The sequence below is a fragment of the Chanodichthys erythropterus genome, chromosome 24 (genome assembly GCF_024489055.1).
Source record: "Chanodichthys erythropterus isolate Z2021 chromosome 24, ASM2448905v1, whole genome shotgun sequence".
NCBI classification, from domain to species: domain Eukaryota; kingdom Metazoa; phylum Chordata; class Actinopteri; order Cypriniformes; family Xenocyprididae; genus Chanodichthys; species Chanodichthys erythropterus.
The window spans coordinates 3,017,314-3,031,706 of NC_090244.1; the positions used below are offsets into that span (position 1 = coordinate 3,017,314).

The 14,393-nt window shown below is 37.1% G+C and overlaps 1 protein-coding gene across 1 annotated transcript in view; it reads left to right on the forward strand.

Annotated features, from left to right (window-relative positions):
- Positions 1–9,917: 9,917 nt before the first annotated feature.
- The window catches only part of neo1b (neogenin 1b), a 157,419-nt gene continuing 152,943 nt past the window's right edge, over positions 9,918–14,393 (forward strand). Inside the window, exon 1 of the mRNA XM_067378882.1 lies at positions 9,918–9,993. Coding sequence (XP_067234983.1) covers positions 9,918–9,993 — 76 coding nt within the window. The remainder of the gene's footprint in view (positions 9,994–14,393) is intronic.

The following is a 14,393-nucleotide window of genomic DNA, read 5'->3' on the forward strand; positions in this document are numbered from 1 at the left end:
ATAAGTCAATGCAAAGACGCGCATTGACATTTTGTGGCGCGATTGCCGCGGCGTGAATCGCGCAAGTTGAAAAATCTGAACTTTGGCGAATTTCCGTGCCACGTTAACCAATCAGGAGCTTGCTCTAGTAGTGAAGTAGCGAGCTGAGGCAGAATTTCGAAACAACAATGGAGGACAAAATCATCGTCGCTGTACATCTACATACATTTATAGATGCAGAAATAAAAAAGGATCGTGTTTGAAAGAAAGTGAGTGAGGAGGTCGGACAATCTGATAAGTTGTAAAAAAACGTGCTTTACTCAATTAGAGCTATATATATATATATATATATATATATATATATATATATATATATATATATATATATATATATAATATATTAGTGGCGTGCAGTGGTGCTCTGAAATGAGGAGGCACATTTTTTTTTTTTTTTTTTTTTTTATGAATCATTGTAAATTCATGTGCATTACTCTTAAAGTTGAAAAATCTTCCTTGTTAAATGAACATTACTTTACAGTACTGTACATCAAAAAAAAAAAAAAGAAACCAAATATAACTCTATTTTGTAATTTTACATTAACAATGCAATGTTTTATTTATCAAAACCAAGTCAATCTCATCAAGCATCAAGTGTTTTAAGCATTTCTACATTCATTCCAAAATAATAACTAAAGGCAATAATAATTTAAACAATATATTTTATTTGTTTATTGCGGTTTTTCTTTTTAATTGTCAACCTAGAATATTTTGGATCATCAGTCATGCTCCATTAACACCGTCTGTCACAGACACGAATTGCATTTTTAATTTCACCAAGCTGATTGCACTAAAAAAACCCGCAGTAATCATGCTTTCAGTCCATTTCAAGTTTGATTTTGACGTAACATAAAGCAGTGATATATCTAACTGGGTGATCTGTTTACTTACTTTTCAATTAGTCTTCCGATTGACGCCATTATTTGTTCAGTCAAACCTACGCGCGGAACGCGAACGTCAACGAGAGGCGGGATTTATCGCACAAACCAATCATATCCAATCATAACAAATTACATCCAATCATAGCGCGATGGAGACATTGCCTCCTCTCACGTGACTTTCCCCCATTCATTCTCAATTACCCCCCACAAAACCCACCGCACGCCGGGGTTCTGATGATTTTCTATAGATTCCTATGAGAGGAAAGGGAGGCATGACTCCTCTGTGTAACTTTACCTGCGGGTGTCGCTGTTGGGCAGTGTTCCTTAAGAAATACGCGTGACTTGCGCTCTTTTTAATGTCATAATGACATAATTATGTCATAATATTTGTGTTGTTTTATATGTAATATGGATTATTTTCTCATCCTATTTTTTTGAGGAGGCACTGCCTCCCTTGCTTACTCGGAGAAAACGCCCCTGATATATATATATATATATATATATATATATATATATATATATATATATATATAAGACTACAAGCCAACTAAAGACGACCAATTGAGCTTATTCACTGTAATTTACAATTATTTCCCCACTGACAAGTTGTATTTATTCAGAGGAAGTGTGAAGAAAGCAGTGGGAGAGTCTGGGACACATAAAGGAGCGGGAGAGCCCCTCTCATGACGCGAATTTGCGTCTGTTGTGAAGGGATTTTCACGCGCGAATGGCGCGAATGTCACGCGCGAATGAAGCTAGTAAACTCAAAATGTTCAAGCGTCCAACTACGCGCGAATAGCGTGATTTATTCGCGCAAGTCGCGTCTGGTGTGAATGCAGCAATCTTCGGAACACAAATTAAGATATTTTTGTTGAAATCCGATGACTCAGTGAGGCCTGCATAGACAGCAATGGCATTTCCTCTCTCAAGATCCATTACTGTACTAAAAACATATTTAAATCAGTTCATGTGAGTACAGTGGTTCAATATTAATATTATAAAGCGACGAGAATATTTTTGGTGCGCCAAAAAAACTAAATAACGACTTATATAGTGATGGCCGATTTCAAAACACTGATTCAGGAAGATTCAGAGCGTTATGAATCTTTTGTGTTGAATCATGATTCGGATTGCGTGTCAAACCACCAAACTGTGACTTTGGCGCTCCGAACAGCAGATTCATAACGCTCCAAAGCTTCCTGAAGCAGTGTTTTGAAATCGACCATCACTATATGAGTCGTAATTTTGTTTTTTTGGCGTATCAAAAATATTTTCGTCGCTTTATAATATTAATATTGAATTAAGGCAACCTTATGGTCTGAAAATTATTCGTTTCGGTCTTTTTGAATGGAAGTTCCCCAAACCGGAAGTGCCACTCATAATTCAAAACGCAGTAGGCTCGTCAGGAATACTGGTGACCAGCAATGCTGGATTTTTTCAGCAAGGTAATCAACTGCATGGCCTGTGGCAGCTGTCAAAAATAAAAAAATCGCTTTGAAGAAAGATTACGAAGACCAGCTTTTTTCATTTGCAATAGCAGCTTCAATAAATCGTGTACAATGAGATCAGAAATGTGAATTAACTGAGTAAATAGAGCCATTCTGTGTCCATGTTGACTTTAAATGTATTTCATAAGCGTGCTACTATGCCAAAAACGAGTGGCCTACTTTACGACTGAATGTCAGCATTTCCAAAAAGAGAAGCGTGAACAATCCTTCAGCCCTGTAAGGGGGAGTTCAGAGCGCTCGGAGAAGTGCAGGAGCGCAGCGTGAACCCAGCTCATCCCCGACTTCACAGCGTCTTGTTGTGGCTGATAGGAGAGTAGTGAGCGAGCCTTTTTTATATGAAAGCAGGACTGCATCCCTGGTTGTGGAGGATTGTGGGCTTTCTGTGCTTGTCCCCCTCTGAAGTTGCTGTTTTTTGTGTGAAGATTTAGGCCTGTTTTTTCTTACCATTCTGTGGTTCGTCCCCGCTGCGTCCTCTGTGGCTTGAGAGAGTGGGATGTTACTGTCTTTTAAGTTGGTTTGACCTCAATACAACAACTTCCTGTCTTTGAAATTGTTCCTGCGGTACAGCCCTCAAACCAGCTTGAAAGAGTTTAACTATCTCAGTGGATTACCTGCAAACCAATAGAAGTACAGATACATGTCAGCCAGAAACACTTTTTGGTGTCACCAAGACTTACATGACAATATAGCAAATTTAACATAACTAATTTAATGAAGTTTCCACACAGTGAAAGCATGTCAAGGACCAAAAAATAAATGTATCATAAAAGTAGTCCATACCACTTGAGTGCTATATTCAAAGACTTCTAAAGCTCTTAAAGGGGACCTATAATGCCCCTTTTCAAAAGATGTAAAATAGTCTCTGGTGTCTCCAGAATGTGTCTGTGAAGTTTCAGCTCAAAATCCCCCACAGATCATTTATTATAGCTTGTCAAATTTGTCCAAATTTGGGTGTGAGCAAAAACATTTTTGTGTGTGTCCCTTTAAATGCAAATGAGCTGCTGCTCCCGCCCCCTTTCCAGAAGAGGGCGGAGCTTTAACAGCTCAACAACAACAAAGCTGGAGAATCTCACGCAGCCAAAATGAGGAAAGTGTTCAGCCTTACATTGTTCAAACCGGAGTCGACACTGATAGAGAGACTCAGGAAGAAGTTACAACTTTTAGACGTTTCTGAATGGTTAGTGGATAAATTGATGTAGTTGCTGTGGAGTTGATTCAACTCATCCACTAGCATGTGCCGTCATGTTCATCTTTTGTGTTGAATTGACCCTCGTTTGTGAAGCAGTCCGGCGTAAAATGACGGCATGACAACAACACTCTACTACAACAGTACCCTTTGATGCGTTTTTACTGTATTTTTGATCAAATAAATGCAGCCTTGGTGAGCATAAAGAGACCCCAAAGCTTTGGACAGGATGACTTAAGTGTGAGTAAATGATTTTTATTTTTGGGTGAACCCTTTAACACCAGGTTGCTTTGAATAAATGTGTCTGCGCTGAACAACAGAGATTTGTTACCACACATTAAACCTTTTTAGAATGAGAACATTTGGGAAACAATCCAATCAGTTTGGGTGACAATCGTCCTACATGCAGCGAGGTGATTGTCTCCGCAGACTGTGCGTCCTCTGGGTCAAATTGATTGACAGTTAAAGTGTCCCGCCTCTGTTTCTCTGCCCCCTTAGCTGAGTTTTCCAGGGACATGACCGGAGGGCGGAGGCGTGCTGTCTCGGTGACGGGTGAACTGCTGCGACCGCATCAGCGCTGACTGCACCGTGCCAAATTCACACTCTGTATAATTAACGACAGGAGACAGCAGACATTGCAAATTTAATCAGCTCCTTCACATTATTTAATTTAGTCACTAACTTAATACAGAGAAGACAGACGCCCTCCATCCTGTACCTCTCATTACACATTTAATGACTGATTGAAGCTGAGTGTCAAATATAGAAATGCTTAGTGAGAAAACACACATAAACAATGAACTTTGGATCAGTGCTATGAACTGGACACATATGTGTGAGAGATCTTGACTCAAACAGCATGATCTGTCTCCAAGTAATAGGTTTTTCCTGTCTTACCCTGATCACATTAAATCTGGTGATGTTTTCTTACCGTGAAGTAATCCCCGATAATCCTAGGAGTTTGGCCAGAGTGGGATTTATTGCTGTCAGAGGAGAGAGAGAGAGGGCAGGAGACCTACTAACGAGGGTTCCAAATGGAATACTCATACTTTTACAAATTCTATTCACTGCAAAGTATGCAAAATGCATATGCAAAACATTCATGGAAAACTGCATCCCGCAATGTAATGTACTCGACTTAAAACTACAAACTTTATTTGATTGCCTGTGAAAAGTTATGACATTTTCACACAAATGTATAAATGAAATACAAGAATAATAGCATTAACCATTGCTTACTGCTTATAACATTAAGAAATATTATGCAGCAGTACATTAGTATTCCATCCAGTGTTGCCTTCATCTTCCATTGGTTCACTTAATGCGAACATCATCCTGTACAGAGTCTGTCGTCAAATGACATCTCATCCTGCTTTCAGCTCTGACAGCAAATAAACTCGTTCTCAATGTCACTTCTCCATCTGTCAGATTTTTTGATTCATTTTATACACTGCAGCGGCAAGCTGTTTCTTCTTTCTAGTCTGCAAATTGAATGCTGTTCGGTGTCATTTTAAGGGTTTTAACAGAAGACATACATACCTACATATACATTTAAACAATGTCTGCACCAAGTGCCTTGACCTTAACTGTGTTTGCACACACTCTCTGTAAATGTACATGCACGCACACACACACACACACACACACACACATACATATATATATATATATATAGGTAAGGATTCATTCATTTGAATATACATTGAACCAAACACTCTAAAAATGCAGAGTTAAAAACAACCCAAGTTTGGTTGAAAATGGACAAATCAAGTGATTGGGTTGTTTTGTCTCAGTAGTTGGGTTAAATGTTTGACCAACCTGCTGGGTAGTTTTATTTAACTCAACTATTGTTTAAAAATTACTGTGTTGCTCATTTAAAATGAACCCAAAGTATATTGGAAGTGAACATTTATTAATATGTTTAATGAATAATAATTAAACAATAAACATTTATTAAATTGCTTATTAATAAATGTTCACTTTTTGATTATTATTGTTGCCTCTAGTAATTATGTGTCTGATTTTTAATTTCCAACCTATTTTGGGATAATTTTAAGCCAGCCATATAGTCATTTTTAAACAATAGTTGGGTTAAATAAAACTGCTCAGCACTAAATTTTATCAAATAACACTCAAAAAACAATGATGTCACAACCGAAACTTTACCACATTTCAGTCTTGACTGTTTCGGTAGTGACAATTTTAGATGTTTATGAGTCTAGCTCAAAGATATTAATTAGCACATGGTTAGCTAGCACAGTTCTGAACAAAAAACAACTACATTTTATCAAATAACACTCAAAAAACAATGATGTCACACCCGAAACTTTACCATGTTTTGGTCGTGATTGTTTCGGTAGTGACAGTTTTAGATATTTTTGAGTCTAGCTCAAAGATGCTAATCAGCACATGTTAGCTAGCACAGTTCTGAACAGTTGTACAAGAAAAAACAAAAACAAAATTTTATTGAATAACACTCAAAAAACGATGATATCACAACCGAAACTTCACCACATGTTTCAGTCGTGACTGTTTCGGTAGTGACAATTTTAGATACTTTTGAGTCTAGCTCAAAGATGCTAATTAGCACATGGTTAGCTAGCACAATTTTGAAAAGTTGTACACATAATATATATATATATATATATATATATATATTGAATAACACTCAGAAAACATTTATGTCACAACTGAAACTTTACCACATTTCGGTCGTGACTGTTTTGGTAGTGACAATTTTAGATATGTAGCTCAAAGATGCTAATTAGCACGTGGTTAGCTAGCACAATTCTGAACAGTTGTACACATAAAAAAAAAATATTGAATAATCAAAAAACAATTATGTCACAACTGAAACTTTACCACATTTTAGTCGTGATTGTTTCGGTAGTGACAATTTTAGATTTTTATGAGTCTAGCTCAAAGATGCTAATTAGCACATGTTAGCTAGCACAATTCTGAACAGTTGTACACATAAAAAAAATAAAAATATTGAATAAACCTCAAAAAACAATTATGTCACAACTGAAACTTTACCACATTTCGGTCGTGACTGTTTTGGTAGTGACAATTTTAGATACTTTTGAGTCTAGCTCAAAGATGCTAATTAGCACATGGTTAGCTAGCACAGTTCTGAACAGTTGTACACATAAAAAAAAAGATTGAATAACACTCAAAAAACAATAATGTCACAACTGAAACTTTACCACATGTTTTGGTCGTGACTATTTCGGTAGTGACAGTTTTAGATATTTTTGAGTCTAGCTCAAAGATGCTAATTAGCAAATGATAGCTAGCACAGTTCTGAACAGTTGTACACAGAAAAAAACAACTAAAGTTTATCAAATAACACTCAAAAAACAATGATGTCACAACCAAAACTTTACTACATTTCAGTCGTGACTGTTTCGGTAGTGACAATTTTTACATTTTTATGAGTCTAGCTCAAAGACACTAATTAGCACGTTAGCTAGCACAGTTCTGAACAGTTGTACATTAACAACTATTTTTTTTCAAATAATACTCAAAAAACAATGATGTCACAACCGAAACTTTACCACATTTCGGTCGTGATTGTTTCGGTAGTGACAGTTTTAGATACTTTTGAGTCTAGCTCAACGATGCTAATCAACAGTTCTGAAGTTTTTTTTAATCAAATAATACTCAAAAAATTATGTCACAACCGAAACTTGACAGAACTTGACAGCATGTTTCGGTCGTGACTGTTTCGGTAGTGACAATCAATTAAGTCAATTACAGTTCACATGCATGAACTGAAGGAAGCCAAATATGTTCAATTCTGATTTTTGCTCAAATAAACCCAGCAAACAACCTTCAACCATGCAAAAGTGTTTCCACGTGTTTATCCTGCACCTCAGGTCACTTTCACACAGTCTTTTTACTGTCATTATTCAAAATTGCAAAACGAATTCTAATAACAAAAAACACCCTGCCGTATTCTGGCTTCATTCCCGGTGAAGTGAGCACTTGTACTTCTAGAGAGCACTGAATAATTGCCATCGTCAGGGTTCGTTGGAGATGTACACCACATACGGCCCACAAAAGATGAGAAAGAACAGCTTCTGTTTCCTCTTCAAAAACACAGAGAAGTTTGATAAATGACACACGGCCAGCTCAGCATTGGTCACTTCGTTGTACCTTTTGAAATTACAAAGAAACTTTATCTTCATTACGACTGACATGTTTTTTGCACTTCAAGCATATTCAGAGCGTGTGACTCAAACACAGGTATCCCTTTGTTCTTAGTGAGTGTACACATTCTTTATGGGCCGTTCACCCACAGGGAAGACAAGCAAGTGCGCTGTGCCCTTGGATTAAATGCTGAATTTCAAGACCCAAGGGCACCTGAGCTCCTACAGTAATCACATGTGAGTACTGGATGACGTCTCTGCAGTGTACCAAGGACTTAATTTTGTATTGAACACAATTGTACATGAATATAGAAGTCAATTTAACAATCCTTCAGATATGAAGTGTGGAAATGTGTCATTTGGTGACATTACTGCACATTTTTACTGCTGCCTGTCTAAGATCCAGTCAAAAACTGGTCAGGGTTGATTACATTAGCTTGCCCTCAGGTGCTATTCTGCATGTTAACCAGTGGATGGCACTAGAAGTAGCTAATCATATACACCATTCTCCTGCAAGCACTTTTATTTATTTATTTATTTATGTTTTTTTTTTTTATTAATGCCATGAACAGCAATACAATGAGATATGTCACTGAATTAAAAAAAAAAAAAAAAAATACAGCAACTAAAATAGAATGAAATAACAATGCCAGAGGACAAGAACAAAATTACAACAAACAAAATGAAAAGGGTGCTACTTTATACAGGTACATCATATCTGTATATCAATATTTTTGTATGTATACAATGGAAAAATAAATGAAAAATAGTTTCCTTTTCACCTTTACAGAAATTACAAGACTTGCAAGCACTTTGTTTTCCTTTCAATTGATCAATTGGTCATGACATCGATTATAATACACCACGGTTCCCGCGTGGTTTTGAATAGTGTTTTTTGATTTATGAGTAAAATCAAGTATGTGACAATACTTCAACACACGTTCACTGCATCTTAATTTGAATACAACCATATTTCAAAGTTAAAGATTAAAATAAGGCAACAAATAGATAAAACTGCAGTCATTTATTTTTTTATGAAAACACAGTGGCTTTAGAGGTCTTGCTTAAAGTATGATTCACAAAAAAATTTGCCATTATTGTAAACTCCAAAGATAAACAGACTTGCACTTATTTTATTAAATTTTTTATTTTAATAGCCAAATTTCATATCCATAAATGTAAATTGTAAACATGTTTTATAGCATTTAAAAATGAATCTATATTGCCCTCGAAAAAACAAAAAGCTATTAGAATTTTGCAAGCATGCACACTTTTAATGTATTCCTATAATTGTTTTATATCCCCCTAGCATTTGAAATTTCTGTATTGTTTTAACTGTATGCAATGTTTCTCTGTTCAATGAATTGAAAAAAAATATATATATATATGATTCACAAAAGTGTAATCCACATACCTTATTTTATTATTATTAAATAAAAACTACAATTATAAAATTGTACCTATATAAAACTTTCATTAACGCATGGCTCAAAGAAATATATACATTAATCTACTAAAATACAGCTTGCTTTAAAAAATAATGTGAATCCGATGTTAGTATTCATCTAAACACGCTAGGATCCAGATGTGCGCATGCGCATTACGTGCCAACACGCCGTGATTTTTGACTTTCCCGGGCCAAAAAAAAAAAAGAAAATCCAGAATCCTGTGAGAATCCACGCCTGCTTTTTCACGGACCAATGCCCACTACAAGCCTCTCCAGCACCACACGCCGTGTGCTTGTGTTGGATACTCCACTGCGGTTCCGTTAAATCTGTTGAACGCGTCTTTCTCCGCGCGTTCAGAAATACACCGGTTGGTCTCAAACGCTTCGGAACCCATTTGCAGCCGCTGCCTTTGTGGGTCGGCTGTGGATTGACTTAATGCCTCCTTTAAATGCCCTCCTCGGCTTTTTAAGTTCAAGAAAACACCCGGACCCCTCGCCGTATCGCCTTTGACTTTTGTAGGAGAATTAAATGTTTGTTTTTTTGCCAACCGGCGGAGCGCGAGATCTTGCCGGTCGCAGACGATGTTCAGCGTTTTTGTATAAAACACCTTGTCCGTTCTAGTCGGTAAAACTTTACCTCAGAAAGCACAGTGGATAACTTCTGCGTTTCTCCGAGATTATTTTGTGTATTTTTTACCTCAGAAAGTGATGGCGGAGCGGGGGGCACGGCTGCTCGCGTTTTACACAAGTCTCGTCGTTCTCCGGTTCGGCGGTGCGGATAAAGGTAAGTTCCGTAGCTCTCGTACGTTATTACTTGCGGCGGACGCGGTTACGAGCGCAGCATCGCCAAATCCCCGCCAATAATTAACGTTTGACAGTCTGTTCCTTCGCCAAACATATGAATCCGTTTCTAACACTGATTTTTACCCTAATGTTTACCATGCACAGCCGGGTTACTCTGGTTATATTTTATATTTAAGAGTTTTGAAAGCTTGAAGGTTGAAATTCTGCAAGGGGTCATGCATGAACTTGCTATTTAATGACTAAATCACCACAGGTTGCTTTGAATGTAATGCGTATTGTAAACTTAATGTCATATTAGCCTTCCATCACTGATCCATAAGGCATTAGAGATTGGTTAGAAGAGCACTTGTAGAAAGCCACCACCTTCCGTCCATGCATCCATCCATACATCCATCCATACATCCATCCATCTGCTCCAGAACAAGGGAGGAGGTTGCTCTTGACCTCACCTAAAAGAGCTGTGGATGAAAGCCTAGAGGTTAATGATTGATTGATGATGGTAATGACAGAGTCAGACATTTGGGAATCTTTACTGTTGGGAATGATGAAAGGGAATTTTCTGACTGACTCAAATGAAGATCAGTTCCCTCAGCTGCTGCCACTGAGATTGCTGTGAGGTGAATTTGTAAAATGACACCTCAGTCAAATGACCAAATGGCTTGCCAGGAGAGATTCTTGCTTTTTGTTTGTTTATTTGATTAATTCTGCATTTTCTGTAGATGGTAACATATAAGCAGATGAAATATGTTTTCCCCCTTTCAATAAGAATTACATGTTGTTCTGATCATGGTTGCTCTGAGAATCGCTTTTTATAAAGCTGAATGGCGTATGTTTAGTCTTTGTGTTTTCAGTATTTTAAAGGACTCTAGATAGGGCTTGAATGGTGCTTTGTACATGTGGCCAGTTTCGAGTTACTAATCATGGCTTCCCTCTGAAAATAAGTTTTTGTTTATTTGAAACACATTTCCCTGAGGTTTCAGACGTGCAGATTTTAAAGCCAAGCCGCAAGTCCTCTCTCAAAGATAGTCTGCTTGTAAACTGACTATGTTTTATAGAGTTTCGTAGATTTCTTATTGGTGCTTAGTGGAAAAAAAACTTGTCGAACTGAATTAGACTGTTCACTTGTGGTACAAGCTAATTTGGATTACAAAAAGCTTTAGGACACATTTCTTGAATTCCAAAAAAGCTAGATGAAGTGGAACAGAATGCAAGGGTCTTGAGACATGTTTTTAAAAATTGAACTTTTTATCATCTTGCGCCAGAAGTCCGCTCTCAAAAATAGTGTACTACTATTCACACAATGCTTTATAGGGATATTCAAAGTAGTTCTGTTTTGGTTTGATGGAAAATCCTTGTGAAATTTTGAAAAATAGAATCAATCTTTCCTTGTTGTATGGTTTTGTTTGAGTTTAGATTTGACGCGCAACAGTTTAGCAGAAGCATGGCTCATGGGCTTGTTTTGTCCACACTTTTTTTTCTGAATTATGATAATAATTTGGTGGTGGATTAAATAATTGCCATGCAAACCTTTGAATCTGTTATGATTACTATGTGTTTACAGAAAGTTTGTTAGCTATACAAATTTCCTTTGAATATAACTAAATGCTGCTTTTTGCATGCACAGAAAGACATGCGATGCACATGTGAATTTTCATTGGATGCTTTAGGGCACATTTCGATGATACGTGAAATTTGCAGTAAGATTAAATTGATTCAGATTGATGAAAATCTGTGCACATAAACATTGTCAGTAAGGGTGTTTTCACACTTGAGTCCTCCTTTAAAAGAAACTCAGACTCCTTTAAGAGGATCAAGAAGTGAATCAAATGAAAAAGGACCCAGTTCTCTTTTTACATTCACACTGTCCCTGAAAGAGGAGTCGGATCCTTTTTTGGACCACTTAAGTAGGAATGTGTTCATACTGTTGCTTTTTGGATCTAGTCCAGTTTAATGTTTGATGGGTGACCCAAATTTGATCCCATTCACTTACATTGTGTACGTTATGAACAAATAATTTGTAGATATCTCTAGAAGAAGCAGCAGCCTTGATGAACAGCCGATTTGTACAGAGGCATCTGATGGCCAAACTAAATTTTAATTCGTAAATGGAAAAATCAAGTGAGCCCGGACTGATTTGTGTTCACAATGGACATTTTTAGCGAACTGTACCATTAGCTGGAAGCAAATTGTACTCGGACCACCTCATAAGAGATGGTCTTGGTTCAGTTTGGTTTAAGGGGTCTGAAATGAGTTTGAGTGTTCACATATGAGCCAAAAATCACGCAAACCACCCCTGAAAAGGACCAAGTGTGAAAACACCCTAAGTGGTTGTTCTCTGAAAGTAAAACAGACTTTTTAATTTTCTTGTGTTTTACTGATTAAAGTTCCAACACTAATGCATCATAGAAGTGATGAAAGATGAAAACCACTTGCCATCTCTTATGCCACTTTGAGAATGGCAGGGGCTGGTCACAATTGTCATGCTGTCTTGGCATAATTGCTTTTGGCACAGCAGGTAAATGGCACAAATGGAGACATCTGTAGCTATCCCCTTCTCTCATTAGCTGTGTGTGTGTGTGGTTTGGGGGAGGTGGAGGGGCTCTCTGGTCTTGAAAGCAAGCTTAATACTCATCAATGTCAGGCTGAATGATTGAATGGCATTTTAGCGCATCCAGTTGACCCCTCCCGTTGCCATTGCTGGTGGGATATCAACAGCACAATCTCATTCACAAGGCTCGAGGGTAAATTTGTGAATCTCTGCACTCACTCACTCTCATACTCTCGCGGTCTGGCGCTTCGCGAGCATGATGCGCGTAGCCATTTTCTCGGCGCCTGCAGCTGGTTGAGAAGGGGAGACAAACACATTCATCCTGTGTCTTATCTGTGTGCTCTTGTCTAAGTGTGACTGGCAGTGGGCAATGGAGTGTTTGGTTCTCCCCTTGGCTCCTTATCAATTTGTAGAGATTTCACCTTCTAGATCGCCTATGGCTGACTGATATGTTGTGTTCTTGTAGACGTAGATGTGAAGTGTGTTGGATGGAAAGACAAGTCATTGGTTGTTTCATTTTACTGGGGATAGAATGATATGATTGGACCCTGTGTGGATCTGAGTCATTTGAGAGTTCAACTATCTGCTTGACAAAATTCTAGAATACAATTCTGCAATGTGGTCATTGAAATTCCACAGATTTCTGACATTAAAACAGCTTGAACCACTTAGCATATATTACAGTACAAACTAAGTTCAAACAGTTTTATGTCATATGTGTGCTATAAACTTTGTCTTTTCCACAGATTTTTGCATTTAAAACAACTTGAATTTATACATCATACAGACCAGGGTTGTGCAGCATTCAGTATCTTTTGAGAATATCTTTTAAATTCCTATTTAATTTATGAATTTTAATTGAGGTAGCTGACAGGATGCCGAACTGCAGTTTGTATTTGAATGTAACACCGTGTCCTATCCAGAAGTGATATGCGATAAAAGGTATCTTTTCCAAGTTTTTGTCCTAACCAGCCGAAAAGCGACGATTCTATTTTAGAAATGCTTTCTATTTTTCTGCGATGTTCCAGCCGCGATCACCAACACAAAGTATGGCAATGATAATATCAGGTACTGTTCATGTGCTTTATGTATTGTTTAAAGCATCTAATGTGAGTTTGAGTATCATTCACTGGCTAATTCACCTCAGATCTTGAAAATAAATAAATGGGCACAATAATGTCAACTCGATGCAAACAAGAAAGCGTATTCTATGACAAATTTTGGTTCAGTCACTCCGTATGTACTTCAAATAATGTTATAATATTTATGAATTTTACTATGTACTTGCCCATTTCATTGTGTCTGCTGTGCTCTTGCCGACAGAGCCTCTCTTCTGATTGGCTGGGGTTTTTGATTGATTTTATCACTTCTCGTTGTGGACAGTCAAATTGCTCATCGCTGGAATCTTATCGCATCGCGTCTAGTTAGGACACAGTGTAAGGAAGTAGATATAAAGAAAATAAATTAATAAATGAAACTACACTGTAAAAAAAAACAAAACAAAAAAACAAACTATTTTCATGATTTGTTATTGCAACATTTTTCTCTTGTCAAATCAACTTAGATAATTCATGTAGTTCAGATAACATAATATTCTGAGTACCTGTTGAATAAACCAATCACCTTCATTGTATTAACTCAAATTTTTAATTACAATGAACTCCAAATTTTAAGGCAACCAGGTAACTAACTTTTTAAAGTTAAACCATCAGTTTTATTTCACAGTAAACTGCAAAGTTTAAGAAGCATTTTGATGTTAGCTTCACAAAGCCTTTACATTTTTAAAATGTCTTAAACTCTTTGAATTTTGAAGGCCCTATGGACAGATAGAT